General features: G+C 51.7%; 1 protein-coding gene across 1 annotated transcript; it reads left to right on the top strand.

Annotated features, from left to right (window-relative positions):
• The first annotated feature begins 983 nt into the window (after positions 1-983).
• On the top strand, positions 984-4,638 carry IRX3 (iroquois homeobox 3). The gene is made up of 4 exons (XM_076349314.1): positions 984-1,205; positions 1,780-2,929; positions 3,495-3,561; positions 4,286-4,638. The coding sequence occupies exons 1-4, from the start codon at positions 984-986 to the stop codon at positions 4,338-4,340; spliced, it is 1,494 nt and encodes a 497-aa protein (XP_076205429.1). The 3' UTR covers positions 4,341-4,638.
• The last annotated feature ends 12,606 nt before the right edge of the window (positions 4,639-17,244 follow it).

The raw sequence follows: 17,244 nt of genomic DNA, 5'->3' as shown, positions 1-17,244 counted from the left end.
TCCTTAAAGATTCAGTACGTTAGGAAATTTTTCAAGGTAGCTCTGGAAATGCAAATTTTTTAAAAAAATCTAATAGACTTTTAAATCTATATCAGGAGATGTAACCCTCGCCAGGGCCGGAGAGGGGGAAGGGAAGGAGGGAATATCTTAATAAAGAAAACAAAACGAACCCGGGCAAGGAAAGGCTGTAAATTTGAAAACCTGAAAAGGGGGACTGGGGGCGGGAGCCTTTATTTTTAAATGTCACAACTTTTTCCTGTCCCCCTCGTGTGCCGCTCACAGCTGACACCCTGGCTTCCTACCCTCCGGGGGAGGGGGGGGGCTATGAAAGAAATTATATCTAAATCTATCTCTATATAATTAGAATACCATGAGGCAGGGTTAAACCTTTGTAAAACACCCAACTGATTGGCGATCGCTAAAACGAGATTTGAAAGCAACTCAAATAAAAGATCGCGACGTCAGTAAACAGATTTAGAAAAAAAAAAAAAAAGAAGAAGGAGGAAAAAAAAAAAAGCAGCTAGTGACAAACCCGGCGAGAGCAAGCTCTGGGCATGAGAGAGAGAGGGAGGCAGAGGGGGAGAGAGAGACTTAAAAGAAATAGGAGGGGCTTGTGAGAGACTAGAAATGTCAATCAGAGCCCAGAGTCCCAATAATCTCAGGCAATCTGTTAGGACCTGACCTGGGTCCACTCAGATCAATAGGAAAAGTGAGAGAAGAAAGAAGCGATCGGATCGTTTACCGCGGCGGCCGAGGACAGGAGGGAGCCCGCGGCCTCCGCGCACCCCCGGCTCCCCCCCCCCCATGTCCGCCGGAGTTTGCGGGAGGCGCTGAAAGTGCGGGCGGCCGGCGAGGGCGAGCGACCCGTCTCCCTCCTCCGCTCCCGGCCCTGCTACTTTCTCCCCTTTCTCTCCCTTCTTCCTCTCTTCTCCCCCCCCCTCCTCCTCCTCCTCCCCCCCTCCCCTGCCCCCGCTCCCCCCACCATGTCTTTCCCCCAGCTGGGCTACCAGTACATCAGGCCGATTTACCCGGCGGAGCGCCCGGGGAGCGGCGGCTCCCGCGGCGGCGCCGAGCTGGCCCCGTCCGGGACCCTCTCCAACGTGCTCTCCTCCATGTACGGCGCGCCCTACGCCGCCGCCGCCGCCGCCCAGGGCTACGGAGCCTTCCTGCCCTACGCCGCCGAGCTGCCCATCTTCCCCCAGCTGGTAAGAGGCCCCTCCGGGGCTCGCCGCTCGCTCCCCGGGACGCTCGGGCCGGGGCCGGCCCGGGCGCCCTTCGCGCTGGGGGATCGGCCCGGGGGGCCGCCGGGGAAGACGCCGGGAGGGCTGTCAGGGGAGACGGGGCGTTCTCGCTGCGCTGCCCCGGGAGAGCCGCCGGAGAGGGGCAGGGCTGGAGCGGCGACCCCGCGGCTTTCCCCCCCCTCCGCCCGCAGGGTTTGACGGCTGCGGTGACCGGCCCCGGCTGCCGGCGGCCCCCGCCGCGCACACGCACCTGGGGAGCCGGTCCTCCTTCCCGAGCGCCCCGCGGGCACCGGCCGCCCGCCTCGGCCGGGGCGCAGCCGGCGGGGCCCGGGCTGCCGGGACCGGAGCGTGCCCGGCGCGGCGCGGCCAGGGCCGGGGCCGGGGCCGGGGAGCGCGGTGGCGCGGAGAGGCAGCTCGGCCCGGCCGCCGCGCTGGTGCCGAGCGGGCTCTGCTGCCGGTAACGGCGGCGGGATGGAGGGGCCCCGGGCCGGGCCCGGCGCGCCGTCTCAGCCGGGCCGCCCCTTCCCTCTCGCTGCAGGGCGCCCAGTACGAGCTGAAGGAGAGCCCGGGGGTGCAGCACGCCGCCTTCCCCCACCACCACCCCGCCTTCTACCCCTACGGGCAGTACCAGTTCGGGGACCCGTCGCGGCCCAAGAACGCCACCCGGGAGAGCACCAGCACCCTCAAAGCCTGGCTCAACGAGCACCGGAAAAACCCCTACCCCACCAAGGGCGAGAAGATCATGCTGGCCATCATCACCAAAATGACCCTCACCCAGGTCTCCACCTGGTTCGCCAACGCGCGGCGGCGGCTCAAAAAGGAGAACAAAATGACCTGGGCCCCCCGCAGCAGGACGGACGAGGAGGGCAACTCCTACGGGAGCGACCACGAGGGGGAAGAGGACAAGAGGGAGGACGAGGAGGAGATCGACCTGGAGAACATCGACACCGAGAACATCGAGAGCAACAAGGACGAGCTGGAGGACGAGCTGCAGGACGCCGACCTCCTGCACTCCGACTCCAAGACGGACTCGGAGGGCTCCGAGGGCTTCGAGGACCTGCCCGGCTCCGAGGAGCGCTACCTCAAGGCCGCCGAGGGGGAGCCGCACCACCTCCGCCACCACCACCTCCACCACCACCACCACCACCACCACCACCACCACAAGTGCGAGCTCCCCGCCGCCGCCGCCCCCGCCCCCGCCGGCCTGGAGCCCCTCAAGCCGCCCCTCCAGCCGCCGCACCACCACCTCTCGCCCCCCTCCTCCGCCTCCTCCTCCGCCGCCTCCTCCCCGACGGACGGCGCTTTGGCCGGCACCCTGCCGAAGCCCAAGATCTGGTCGCTGGCCGAGACGGCCACCAGCCCGGACAACCCCCGCAAGTCTCCCGGCGGCGGCTCCCCGCCGGCGGCCGCCCCCCAGCCGCTGCCGCTGCCCCCCCCGCCGCCCCCGCCGCCCCACAGACTCGTCTCCTCTTGCCCCCTGGGCAAGTTCCCCAACTGGACCAACCGCGCCTTCCCGGCCCACCACCACCACCACCACCCGCCCCCGCACCCGCTGGCCTTACTGAACACTCCCCACCTGCTGGGGCTGGGGGCCGCCCCCGCCGCCCCCCCCCCCGCCGCCGCCGCCGCCGCCGCCGCCTTCCCGCGGCCCGCGGACCAGGCGCAGAGCGCGGAGCCCGCCGGAGCAGGTGACCGCTGAGGGACGCGGCGGGGACGGGCCGGGCCGGGCCGGGCCGGCGGCCGCCGCGGGGGGCTCGGCGGTGCTGCGCGGTGCTGCGCGGAGCGGCGCGGGAGGCCCCGCGGGACCTTGTGCGTGGGGCCGAGGCGGGGGGCGGCCGGCCCCGCCGTTTTCTCACGGTGCCCCCGGCCCGGTGCGGGGCAGCCGTCGGGGCGCAGGTGGCGGCGGGCGGGCGGGCGGCCGCGGGGCCCCCGGGGGCGGCGGCGGCGGCGGGGTGGGCCTCCTCGCCAGGTTAGTCTAAAACCCCGAGAATTACCTTCCTCCGGCGGAGGTAATTTTTGTTGCTGTTGTTGTTGCTGCTCAAATCGTCTTTGTGGGAAGGACCCGGCCGAAAGGCTTGCTCCGGGGCTGGTTTATTTTCCTTTCGACGGTCACTCCTGCAGCAAAGCGGTCGTTTTGTCGTATTTGCAACTCGCCGAGAAGAGATCTTAAGTCTAGAGGCTTAATTCAGGGATGGGGGGGAATAAAACGGGGGCTATAAAGGAACGCTTTTTTTTTTTTTCTTCTCTTTTTAGATCGATCTAGTGCCTTGGAAGTAGAGAAAAAGTTAATAAAGACAGCTTTCCAGCCAGTGCAGAGGCGGTAAGAGATTGCTTCCTCAGTCTCCTAAGGATATATAGAGGGAGTTGTAAATGGTTAGCTGATTTTCTCCGCTTCTTTAGTTCCCTTTCCAGGGCGGTTTCTTGTTCTTCCTCTGCGTGCGCGGTGGGTTCTTCTGGTTACGTATTTTTTGCTGCTGTTCTCCCCTCCGGACTTCGGGGGCGATTCCCGCGGGCAGGCCGAGCTGCGTTCGGGGGCGGCGGGGCGGCGCGGCCGCTGCGCTCGGGGTCGGGCGGCCGCGGGCCGGGCAGGGCGGGAGCGCTCCGGGGGCAGCCAGCGCCGGCCTTTCCCCCCCCCGGCACCGCCGGCCTGCCCGGAGCGCGGACGGCGACCCGCCGGTGTCGCCTGGCCCGAGGGAGAAATACGGCGGCAGCGGGAGAGTAATAAATTAAAATAAAACCCCCCAGCTAGTACGGAAACTTCAGAGGCTGAGCCTTGCTGCCCAGAGTTTGGCGTGGCAGCCACTGGAATCAATTACTGCTTTGATTGACTGAAACCACGGGGATCGGGCCCGCGGTATTTTCGTAGCGAAATGAATTTGCTGTAAGTCACTCTGAAAACTTTTTATACTTAGAAATCTATTTAAAAAAAAATAAAACAACAACAACAACAAAAGCAGCGCTACCTATAGTTAAAAATACTGTGCCAGCCCAATCTGACTAGAAATCCTATTAAATATTTTTTTTCTGTGTCATTTTTTTTCCAGGCCCCAGAACCAACTTGATGCCGCTATGGTTCTATCGGCGTTGTCATCATCATAGTTAATTTTTTATTGTTGTAATGATTGTAAAAAAATCTCTGTATAGTTACAACTTGTAAGCATGTCCGTATATTAAAACTAAAAAGGAAAAAAAATACCCGCTTCTGTACTATCATCTGGATTAGCTGAGTTTGTGAGGTTTTTTGGAAGTCCAGTGAGAATTAGGTGTTTCGATTTTTTTTTGTTGTTGTTTGTTTTTGTACATACGGTAAAAATGTACATATGCGTGAACCAAATTGTACAAGAAAGTATATATTTTTGGCTAATAAATAAACTGTTGCCACTTTGACTACACTCTCTTTTCCCACCTCTGGAGTTATTTTTCTCCCCCGTCCCCCCCCGCCGGTTACTGTTTTTTCCGCGGCAGCCGAGGCCGCGCTGGGCCGCGGCGGGAGCGGCGCATCCTCGGGCGGAGCGCGGGCCGGCGGTGCCGGGGCCGCCCGCAGGCGGAGCGGGACTTTGCCGTGGCCGGGAGCCGCCGGGCAGCAGCGGCCGGGCCGGGCCGGGCCGGGCCGGGCCGGGTCAGTGGCGAGGGCGGGCGGCGGCCCGCGGCGGGCGGCCCTTCCTGCGGCGGCGGCGGCGGCGGGGCCGAACGCTGGAGCCGCAGCGCCCCCTGCAGGCGCCGCCGCCCCCTCCCGGTGCGCGGCGGCCGGTGGTGGCGGGGCGGCCGCGCCGCGGGCCGGGGGAGGGGGGGGGGGGGGGGGGCGGGGAGCGCGCAGGTCCGTGTGCGGATCCGGGGGCAGCGCCCTGCCCCAGGGAAGCGGGGGACGGCGCCGAGGGGGGGGGAGCCCGGGGGCGGCCGGCAGCAGCCCGGCGGTGATCCATCGCCCCCCGAGGACCTTATTACCGGGTGCCGGCTATCGATCCCCCCCGCCCCCTCGGAGCGCAGTGGCAGCGCGGAGCGCGGGAGGGGTTAATTGAAAGGAAACTTCGGGGGTCGCCAGTGCCGCAGCGGGTCGGGAACGGAGCTGCGTTATCCCCCCCCCCCGCTGCCGTGCGCATCCCAGGGGTCAGTTTTGGGCCCGCTGAGCGGGCCGGGGCTGGCCGAGACCGCGGAGCTGCGCGGAGCGGGCGGCGGGGCCGGGGGCATCCCCCCCCCGCTCCCGGGGGTTTGCATCCGGGCGAGAGTTACCGACCGAAACGGCGGCACCGAGAAGCCAGGCGCGGCGGCCCACACCCGGCTGGGAGCTCCGCTCCGCTCCGCGCCGGGCGGGCTGCCCGTCCCGCCGCTCCGCTGCCCCCCCCGGGCGGCCCCGCCGGGGACCGGCCCCGGGAGCTGCCGGCTGCTCCTCCGCCGGCCTCGCCGCGGGAGCTGCAGCTGCCCCGCCGCGCCTGAAGCCGAGCCGCGGCCTGGAGAACTTCTAGCTTCATTTCCTCGGCAAAGTGCTGAAAATGGGCCCGATCCGGGAGGGCTCCGGCCGCTCCGAGCGGCGCTGGCTGCCGGCGGGGGGAGGCGGCCCCGGCCCCGGCCCCCGCCCGCCTCGCAGTCAGGCGAAAACCATCCCAAGGTGGTTGTTGTTGGGGGGGCGGGGAACGCTCCCCCCTCCCTTCCCCTCCTCTCTGCCCATTTTTCCATCGGCAATCGGTGCTCGCGGATGGCCGTGCTCACCCCCCCCGCCCCCCCCGGCTGGAGGGGGCAGCTTGGGCAGGTAGAGCTCACAGGCCGGCTCCCTCCTGCTTTTGTTCCCAGGCTCTTCCTTAACATCTCTGGGGGGTGTTTGCACCCCCCCCCCCCCCCCCCTCCTTTCAGTCCTGGAAATGGCATAATTATGGAGGTGGCGGTTAAATAGCTGGTGCTTTTCTCATTTTGGTGACAGACCCTACGGAGGGGGAGCGTGCTCGGAGCTAGGAAGCAAGAGTTAAAATGAAGTTAAAGTACAAACAGAAGCACATAGCTGACATGCTTCAAGTTTAGACAGTACAAGATATGCAAATGCGCAGGGCTGCGCGGTATTGACATTTTGAGGTCATAGTGATAGGAATGTATTATTTATAGGATGGGGTTGCACTAGGCCGATAAACTACATTTTAAATCCTAGGCGTTTGCAAGCGGTAAGATTTATATATATATGTTTATACTATATATGTGTGCGTATACACATATTTTATATACGTGTTTTAATATTTCACGGTTAATATTCTTCCTGGCAGGCATTACGGCGGGGCAGCCCCTCGCCTGGTGCACGCCTGCAGCCTCCCCGGGCTGCTGATAGCGATGGCTGCAGCGGAGCCGGCCCTGGCCCTCCAGGGAGGCCGGGGAAGGGACCCGCAGAGTTTGCGGCAGCGTTGCGATCTCTGCTTTCTCCCCCGCCACATCCCCTTCCTTTGCACATACGTCCTCTCTGGCCACAGCTCGCCCTGGAAACGGCGTTTGCCTCCTCGCAGCCCGTGCAGCTCTGTCTTTCTGCCAGGAACTGTTCCCCCTCTTTTGCTCCGACAGGCTCCTGAAACGAGGGGAAACTCTGTGGGTGGGTGGTTAGAAAACGGATTGTTTCTCATGTAAATTTTACCCAGTCTCTCTCCACTTTGTATCCCCGCTTTTTACTTAGCCAATTCTTGCTGAGGAAAAAAGGAAAAAAAAAAAAAGATTAATGGCATGTAAGATGGGAGGGGTGGGGGGAGAGAAAGCTAGAGGCAAATTTCCACATCCCCTTCCTCTGGACATCCTGGTGGGTTTTCCATAGAAACTTTCACACAGTGGCCAGACAGATGCTTAAAGGGGATGGAAGAAAATAATGAGACCACGATGGGAAAACAATTGCGTCCCCAGCTTTCCACCTCCATTAAAGGCTCCTTTGCCTTTGCAGCAGAGCCCTCTCCCTTCGCCCTGACCGGCGGGGATGCTCCCGCAGCAGCGGCGGCTGCGTGGCAGCCATGGGAAAGCCGCCGCTTTGGCTTCTGGAAGTGAGAACTTGGTTTCCCTGCGGGGGGAAAGCAGCCTTTGTGCCTGCCTGGCTTCCCTAATGTGGAGAAAATTCCCCTTAATTTTGTGAGGAAACATTTTGTTACGCGTGTTTCAACAAAACATTAAAAATCCTACTCGTATTTTTTTTTTAGAAATCACTCTCGCAGCTTGACAGCCTCACTGGAGCTCCAGCCAGGCCTGCCCGAGACAGCGCGGAGAGGCCTCTCTCTCCCTCTCCCTCTCTGTTGGCTGCTCTTTTCCTGTCTAATCAATTATCTCCCTAGCTAGTCCTTCTCAAAGGTGAGAGCTCATTATGCATATTCATAAATCACAGCTCCCAGACCTGACACTGATTGATGTAATCATCTCCCGCTCGCTCCCTGCCTGCGCGGGGCCGGCCGGAGGAAGCGCCGGCGAGGAGGAGGCAGGAGAAAGAGACTTCCAACTTGTCAGACCCACTTCTGCTGGGAGCGGCTCGCCGGGCGTAGCGGGCCGTGTCAGGCTTCCCATTCACCGCAGCCAAAGTGCCCATCACAGCCCCGGGGATAAGACAGGAGAAAACCCTGTGGGCTGAGAAATACCGGTGAGCTGCCTCCAGTACAGCTAACTGTTATGCAGGCAACGTTACAAGAATGAGGAAAAGATCCAGCACCGTTTTCACAGTCAGGCATCGGACCATGCATTAAAATACCCCCCCCAAATCTTTCATGTTAGCTAATGCGCTTGCTGTTGTTTTCCTTAGATAGTTACAGCTGGTTTATCCCCGTAAGGACAGATGTGTTCTGTATGGATTCTGATCATGAGTATTTAGCTATGTGATATAGCAAATATCTTCAATATTATGCCTGCAGCTGTCCTCAGCAGCTATCATGTAAAAAAAAAAATAAAAGAAAAAAGTTGTGAACGATGTCAGTTCCTGCTGCAAGGGTTTGAGGGCAAAAGGGCTCCTCCAGCCCAGCCTAGCAGCTGTCCAGATAGGAACGTGTATCTCAGCTATGACTCGTTTCCCAAAGCGCGCTGCGGCGTGGCAGCGTTCAAGATGCTGTTCGGATTATGCGGTTTACCTGTATGGTTAATATTTACACTTTTAAAATACCTCTTTTTATCACTTTGATCAGAACCATCAGTGTACTGAAGTAATAATACAAAAATATATGCCCTGGAAATCAGAACAAGGTACAAATAAAAGGGAGCCCTAATCAGGTACTTTGGAGAGTGTTATCTTCCTTGTTAACAAATGGTAATAAGAAAATTAAGGCTTATAGCTTGCCTGCGTTTTATCTAAGAAAACCAATAAAGATATCAGATGTTCTTTGTTTTATATGTTTGGATGTAAAGCAGAATAATGAAGAACGTGTACCTTCTAAGGCTTCATTTGCTTTATGGGCATTAACCCTTTAGGATGCCAGTGAAATTCTGAATTTTGCAGAGGCTGTGCTGCCACCCGGGGTTTTGAGGCCCGTCTTTGCTGCAGTCAAGACAACATCTTTTTTTATTAAATGCTGAAATTGGAACAAAGCAACAATGGCTGCTTGCTAACTGTGCATGTCCAACAGGCCTCTTTACTATTCAGCAAATGGCAGATATTAAACAACATTTTGCTTAAAGGTACGCTGAGGCCATTTCCATTAGGACATGGTGTCATTCATTTATTCACATGTTAAGTGGATGTCCTTGTGGCTAATGAGTAATAATCAACAGTGACTCCACTCTATTCCTTTGCTCCCAGCAATGTTAAATACTCTGATGGAGTCCCTTTGCTGACACACTAGAGAATATGGTTAAAAAGTGCTAAAGGACATTTTCAGTGTAGAGCAGCCACATACACACACGCTGGAAATAGCACTTTTATTACAGTCTATTCTATTAGGTTTTGTTCCTGTTTAAGGCATGGCGCGTGGGAACCGCTGATATTTATTTGAAGGCACTTTATGCCTTAAAAGCCGAGAACTCTCTCGGTTTGAGAGTCAATGTGGTTATTGCTGGGAGATGAGCTCTCGTCCAGCTGGTTTATAAAAAAATCAAACCGCACCTTACGCTACCTTCTCTAGATTTTGTACATGACTTCAGAGAAATGTTTAGTGGAGGAGTGATTTAGGACAAAACCTTTACTGCAAAAAACCTACTCTGACATTTATTTTATAAAATAAAGTAACTCCCCTACCAGCTAATTAATCCATTTCATTACATCAACCGCAGCGGCTAAGTAGGCTAATAAACTATATTAATATATATTTTTTCTTTTACATGATTGCTTACACTGGAGTCTGCAGCTTGGTTGTCTCCTGTGTCAATTCCTAAAGTTTGAAAGGTATAAATGAATCATTCTCGGTCATGATTAAGCTTAAGTTAGAAATAAAATACGTCAATCAATCTGGTTGGAAATGTTCCTGCTGTCTAAGTTGGTTATGCAAAACACTCTAAGGTGTGTAGGCATGCTCAATTAGGTCAAGGGATCTGATGGCACTCCTAGCCATAAATGTGTGTCACTTGGATTCCTCATTATTTTTAGCAGTGGTGAAAATGCATGTCAGTAGGCCAGCTAGCCAGGCTAGAATAAAATTACTTACCGGGTATGCATAAAACCGACAGTTTAATACATTAATATTATACTTATTTTCAAGCAAAACAGTGAAAAGAAAATTCCTCTCTCTCTCTCAAATATATGTCACTCTACTGAATTTCTCAGTGATCATTAGTATAAATCACACTGGACCATGCAATACTCAAGATACCTTAGCAGTAAAATTTAAGTGCCTAAAAACATAGATGTAATGTGAAATTAGATACGAGGAGTAAAACATTGATTTGCTCTGCTACAGTCTAGCTTGCTTCCAAGAGAGATAAAGCTTCACTAGGAGATTAGACCAGCCCCATTCCAAAATAATTTGATGAAAAAGGACACCTGAGATGGCTGTTGAACAGCGGCGCTAGTGCCGGTGTTCTCAGGTGGAGACTTTTGCAAGAGATTCCTACAGAAGACAGTGTCAGAAATTTATGCTTGATAGACAGGTTTCCTCTGGTGTACTCAATCATAGCCTCATACTAACAGAAATGATTCCATGTAATTCCGGGAAAAAAATGCCGGGAAAAGCAAGTTTTAGTGCTCATGCCTGCCCTCCTGGCATCTGGTGTAGTTGCTGAGATTACCTGAATCGGCTAAATGACCAGGGTTAAATCCTCTGGTTTTAAACTTTCCATGCGGGTACTTGGAACCACACCGAGACTGCGGGCTTGGGCACTAGAAATTGAAGGAGAAACCAGCTAAACGCAACACTCCAGCCTGGTTTTGTTATGAAAAACAAAGAAATAAACAAAAAACCCAACCCAAACCTAAATGCAGGAAACTGGCAAACTAAAAGACTAACATTGCTTCCAAGAATCAGAGGCAGGACTAGTACTGCAGGTAAGGCTGGTGCTTCTTAAATGCAGTTCTTAGATGCGGTGTTAAAGATGGCAGTGTCCCTTTAAGAACAGCACCATGCAGCTAATATTTTCTTTACTGCCAATAAAATGCAATTAAATCTCATGAATTAATATCTTCACTTCAGGAGAAATTCCCATTCTTTTCTTTGGATATCAAAATGGAGCCATCATCAGTCAGTTAGTTAAATAGGAGAATCCAGAGAGTAAGTAAATGGAAGAGCTTTCAAATGCAGGGCTGAAAATGCCCAATGAATGTGTAGGGGGCTTCAATAAAAAGATTTTGACTTGTGTTTTCACCCCTTTCCCACTTTGTTCATTGTTTACTGACACTGCTGTGGACACAGTATTCAGTCCCTGCCCGCCCCAGCCCTGGGATGTAAAAATGTCATCTCTATTGTGCTGCCGGGCTCGCTTTGATGCTGCCGCAGCCCTTTGTGTGCCCTTCTCAATCCCTTTATAAGGCTGTCCTGATTGTCCATACTGAACATCGCCACAAAAGCTCGTCTTATTGAGAAAATAAAAAAGTCAGAGAGGGGCCAAATGATGGGAGATTGGGCCTTTGCTGTAAAAGACCTACTATTCACATTCAGCAGTCACTTTTTCACCAAGGAATTACAAAGTTGGGACTGCGGCCGCGCCAGCAAAGCCATTTTAGACACTTTCTTCTTAAATTTTATTTATAATTACTATTTTTTTTTTTTTTAAAGATCATGTACGGCTGAGGACAAACACTAAATCCTAGAAGCTGTTGCGGAGGGTATTTTCGCCTTTCCAAAGGAAAACTACTGCATAACTCTCGTGCATGTTTCATCTGGGAAGTTTAGACAAACTGATTGTGTGGAAATTCAACTACATCTGTCCTACAAAAAGGGCTTGTTGTGATAATAAAATAAGCCAGAAACAGACCCCATCTCCCCCCGCTATGTAGGAGCACACGTATTTGCAACTGAGAACCTGAGACCGAGGGTTTAAATTGTCGGTCTGGAAAACCTCTGCCAGTCTTTCTTCCCCTAACGCTATCCTAACTTGTACCGGTGGGTAGGATGGAGACAAAGGCTGGATAAGGTCTTATTCTTTGGGAATGGGCTATCGGAATGGGAGGACGGTGATTTCATGGCTTTTGTTACCGAGGTTAGGGACCGAATTCTCCCACTGAATTAGAATGGTAACAAGTGGGACTGGGGATCTCTGGGGCTTTTGTAGTGCACTCATCTGAGAGATTGCGCTTTTCTCAGCCCTTCAGATTTATTTTGCCAAAGTTACAGGGCAATTATGGAAATGCGCCCTTTGAAGCTGGGCCGATTTCTCTTTATTTTCTCTCCCCCCCCCAAGCAAAGCCTCCCTCACCTCCTTTCTTCAGCAAGTTGGCAGTCATTAGGCAGCGGGGTTTCGAGTGGCCATTCAAATATTCTTTTGAATAGTGCGAGAAAGTTTTAATAAATATACGTTAAAAAAATAGACTTTGAAGCTTTTTGGGAAGGAAGTGTAAAATAACAGCAAGGTAACGACGTCCTGGAAAATAGGCTCTGTGTGTGCGAGGTGCTGGAACATGAAATGCTTCCCATGAAAAGAGGCTCAGGGGCCGGCCGGTGGCACGCGGGGTGTTTGGCCAAGTGACCGCCTGGGCGCTCCCGGTGCCTTGCCACGCCGGTGCAGTGGCCAGCTCTGCAGCAGCGCTCTGCTCCTCGTCCCTCACATCTCCCTAACGAGAGGCCCGGGACAAACAGAATTGTACTTTCGCACCTTTGTACATTATTTATCATCGGAGTTTGGAATCTCGGTGCTGCGTGTGAACTAAGACGACATATTTTTTACTTTACTTGATACACTAACGTTAAGGAAATATGTCTGAAACCAGATGGTGAGACCTGGAGCTAGCCAGGCTGTGACCAGAACTGCTTTGTGACCAGAACTGCTTTGTGACCAGAACTGCTTTTTGCCCAGAAACTCAGTTCTGTACGTCCCTGTTCACTCTCTACTCTGTTTCTTTATTTGTATTGGACGACTTTGCTCTTGTGTAAGAAAAATTGGTGGTTTTCTGGGCCATTTAACAAATGCTATGGGCAAAATTCAGACTTGATGTAAGAGGGAGGAGATACTATTGGTGTCCCTGAAAGCTATATACACTTACACAGGGCCTGAGCCTGGCCTGAAATGTGGACCTTCCATCATCAGCAAAACATGGTAGGAATAGTAAAGTTTCCTGACTGAGTTTTGTAACTGAGGTGCAAGTATCTTTTTTGCTCTCTGTGGAGTTTATGAGGGATCCTAGACCACATCTACAGCAGCATGGAATGTAAGAGATTTGTGTTTTCTGGACATTAGGGCTTAGATTTTGCAGCAGAAAGTTCCTCGTAATCATAAATCTATTCAAAACTATGAAAACCCAGCTCAGACCTCTACAGAAGTGTGCTTACAATAAATTAATACTAATATTTCTCATGATGGATGCAGAAGGTTGAATGCTGCATCTGTAGCATTCAGCACTGCATACAGAGGTCTCGGCAAACAAATTTCATGTGAGCTGGACTCAGTGGAGTAGCAGTAGGTACTATGGGAAGACCACGACCTCTCCAATCTTCTCCTCATCCTCCTCCCCGTAGTTCCCTTTCACACATCTAAATTTCTTCCCCAGCCTCACACAAGTGCTGAGGATTCCTTCCTATTCCTCTGTACCTTCCCCCAACCTGGGATCTTCTTAATTTTTTCTGGAACTCATCCCTTTGTTGGAATGAATCCCAAATCTGCCCAAACCGGATCCATTGTTTAAAAGCCCTCCAGGAGCTTTGGGGTATCCGATTCATTTCAACGTGCGGCTGGGTATGGTGTGCTCTCATCTTGTTTGTAATAAAGAGAGGAGGACTTGTGGGATACAGATCTAGGTTCAGGTTTGGGTACAAAACCTCAAAATGGGTTTAGGTTCTAATATGCTGGTCTACTCCAAGAACATTTCTGATCTTAAAAACTTAAAAGTCAAGTTAAGAAAAGACAAACTTGCTAATAATATTAAGAAGCTATCACAATTGTAAATATAACAGGGTGGGGAGTTGACTCCTCTGAAAAATGGTAGTATTTGTACTGTTGGTACCTTCTGAGATAAACCTAGGAAACATGCAATGGCAAATGACCATGCCTTGCGAGGGAAATCGTTTAGGGAAATTAATGCAATCCTTCCATTTCTGCCTTTGACAATTTCTATTTATTTATTTTAAAATCTACATAAAAACCAAACAGCACACTCATGTTTTGAGCCTCAAGTTTTTCACAGATGCTGCAAAGGGTCAGCTGGCAGCCTACAAGCCAGGTATCACCCTCCAAGCCACAGGCTGAGCTTGCCTAGCTCACGGCCTTTTTCTTGGGGGAGGTGGAGAATAACTGTCTGGGCAGCACAACCCGCCTTTCTAGCTCTCTATCCTTGCTGCCCTGTACAGCCAGGCACCCAGATCCCCAAGTCTACACAGTCCCTGTGGGAGGAGACATGGCTTCAGACTACCTTCAGGTACCTCCAAGGTGAGTGGGACCCTCGTCCCACGGTAGAGGACAGCTTCACGTGCCTTTGTTGTAGCTTGTAGCTGTAAGTAATTGCCACGTGCATCTCCCCTGAAAAACACCACGGTGTGACATGGTGCGTGGGTTCCTCAGAGAGTCTGGCTTTCCACTGTTTTAGGCTTTAAACACCAATGATTAAAAAGACTTTGAAACATACTTGCTAACGCGGTTTGCTGAGCACAGGGTTCACCAGCTTCCCCAGGTGAGGGCCCTTGAGCAGTCATGCTTCTCCTCTCCAGCAGCTCCAGCCTGCAGGTGGTTTTGGGGGATGCGCTGTACTAATCTGGCCTTAAGGCCACAGAGACATAGATCACCATGACGAAGTCTCTGCCTGGAGGTAAAGGTCACAGATTTTGAATACTTTGGATATTTTGTAAGCCACTTTTGAAGATTGTAAAGAAAATGGGTTTCCATGTTCAGTGCTGTCAAAAACGACCCTCGGGATGCAACGCTTCTCTGCAAGCTTGGGTCAAAGCCCACCTATAGGTAGGGCAGTCATCAATAGGGTGAGATCTTCCAGATACCTTGTCTTACAGGGAATAATTCTGGCTCATCTGGGCTGAGTTTTAACCCCTGGGCCTTGTATTTACTCTGTAGTGCAAGCAAAACAGCAGGTCAGAGTTGTGACAGTCAGTGTCTCGAAGGTTTAGAAATAGAGGGATGGGCATTATAAACTATAATGATGAACTCGTTTATGGTACAAGAGATGACGTCTCCCTATTACTTCTACAAATAGACTTTAGATATGGGTGTCTACTATTCGACTGTCAGTGGGAAATGTATATATCTCATAAGGCTCTGACCTGGTTATCTTCTAACCCTGAGCAATTAATCACCAGCATCTAATAGGGAGTAGCTGTGCACAGCAGCATTTGGTGTCCAGCCTGTTCAAAATAATCCTTTCACCTTGTCTACAACTATCAGACCTGCAGCTTCCCTCAATGTGGGACCACTGCTTTCCTTTGGAAGAAGAACTGGCACAAAATGAACCTCCCTCTGCAAGGGGAACCCACCAACTCCAGTCTCTTTAAAAAAAGAAAAAAACCCCACCAAAACACCCCAAACAGAGCAGCTTGTGCAGTAAAGCCACCAAATAGCAAGGTCTCAGTTATCAGCCGTGCTGCACGCGGGAGCAGAGGAGAACAGAAAGGGTCCCTGTTCCCCCTCCACAGGGGTTACCTGTGCTTCTAGTGCCTGTGTCTGCAGGAGGGGACGGGGAGAGGACCCAAAACTGCTATTCTTTCACGCTAGTGGGGAGGGCTGGGGACTTTCCCCACCGTTTCAGTTGTAAGCAAAAGGAATGGCTTTGTCTGCAGCAGCCTGTGCAAAGTTGGAGTAAGGCAGTGAAGAATCAGGCCCCATCGATTCTTTGTAGTACTGGAGCTTTGTTTTGAAGTGCAATAAAAATACAGGTGGTGGAGGAGATAATGCACGGTACCGTTCCTTTGGGACACTGGGGGAGACGGTAAGGAATTCCAAAATACGGAGCGTGGGTTTTTTTCTAGCATTGATCACAAACATTAGTTCAAGAAAACACCCAGAAGTAGTAAATATGCAAATTTATTATGAAAGAAGAACCTACAAGTACCCGCTATGTTAGAGAATTTGTTTAAGGATATTTGATCCTCATGCAGAGTTTATCAGATTACGGTTTTAATTTGCACGTTCAGGTTTTAAAAAAAAAAAAGGGAGGGGGTTCCCTTTTAAAAATCTTTTCTTTCTCTTCTGCTCCAGTACTTGTACTGGAGCTATCACACTTCTGCTAAGATACAAGAAGTGTGTTTACAGTGTAATATAAATCTGGGTTGGAGAATACCAATTTCGTATAAATTAGATGGCAGAGCACTGTTCCGCTGTTTTGTTGTCTAAATTATATGGAAATTGGTCTTATGCAAGGAGTAAGTCCTCACAGAACAGGGCCCTTAGGCTTTTGGTTTAATTATCATAAGCTTCCATTTAATTAAACTTATTAAATGGTTTGGTGTAAGAGCAGACTATCATTTTGCAGAAGCTTTCTGGAAGAGAAAAATATTTATGCCCTAGCTGCTTGGGAAGGAAATAACACTTTCCTTCAGAGATGTTTCCCTAGGTGCAAGAGCGAGGGTCACCTGGGCCAGCCTCCCAGGCACCTTCAAACTCTTCGTACCCAGAGGGATTTCAACCTGTTCCGCACTACAGGGCCAGTAGGTTCAGTTTGTCCTGCAGCTGGTATTTCAGTTTGCGGGCTAGAAATTATAGGACAATGTTGGCATAAGAAGAAGCGGATGTAAACGAACCATGAATACCTGGAAACTGAAAGAAAGTCCTAAACCGTCAGAATAGGGAGGTTTTGTGACAGAACAAATCCCCAACATTCACATCCAACCTGTAATCCAGGGCTTGCGTTCCTGCACAGCGATCTTCAAAGGTCTTAAAAGAGGTAAGTGAGACCAGAGAGTGATGATCCTGAAAACAAAAAGCAAAAAAACCCCAAACCCCAAAACAAGCCTTTATTTGCTTTCAGATCAGCTTGATAAATTAGTTTTGGACATTACATGATATGGGTCTGTATTAACCGGAGGTGGGACTTGATGACACAGGAAGCCTCCTCCAGTCTTTTGTTCATAGGCAACCCTTTCATGAAAATAAGTAGCTAACGGGGTTCACCCCAAACGTGCAGGCCACCTTCATATGCAACCATTGTCCATGGTAAAGATCAGTTTAAGCAGGAAAGACCTTATCTGAGACTTAGATATTATAAAAATCCTTGTTCTGATGAATCTGACTCTTGGTGACTTTCTACAGAATCCTGGCTTTATTTATTAAGTCAAGTCCATAACACAGTCACTGGCATTGCTGGATTCTGGGAAACATTATATCTCTTATTTTATTCTACAAAACATAAAACTTTATCTGGGTTGAAAAAAATATACTTATTGATACTATTTCTCCAAATACAATGTTGTGGAATAACACTATGTATTAAAACTTGTGGTACGGTGTACTGACTCCTTTAAAAGAGGAATAATTAGAAGAATAATTAGCT

The sequence above is a fragment of the Aptenodytes patagonicus genome, chromosome 11, assembly GCF_965638725.1.
Source record: "Aptenodytes patagonicus chromosome 11, bAptPat1.pri.cur, whole genome shotgun sequence".
NCBI classification, from domain to species: Eukaryota; Metazoa; Chordata; class Aves; order Sphenisciformes; family Spheniscidae; genus Aptenodytes; species Aptenodytes patagonicus.
This window is presented reverse-complemented; position numbering and strand designations above follow the sequence as displayed.

Excerpts from the sequence above, each read along its gene's own strand:
- IRX3 (XM_076349314.1), top strand. The coding sequence starts at position 984 with ATGTCTTTCCCCCAGCTGGGCTACCAGTACATCAGGCCGATTTACCCG. Across the intron at positions 1,206-1,779 it reads TGCCCATCTTCCCCCAGCTG|GGCGCCCAGTACGAGCTGAA; the intron begins GTAAGAGGCCCC and ends CTCTCGCTGCAG. Across the intron at positions 2,930-3,494 it reads CGCGGAGCCCGCCGGAGCAG|ATCGATCTAGTGCCTTGGAA; the intron begins GTGACCGCTGAG and ends TTCTCTTTTTAG.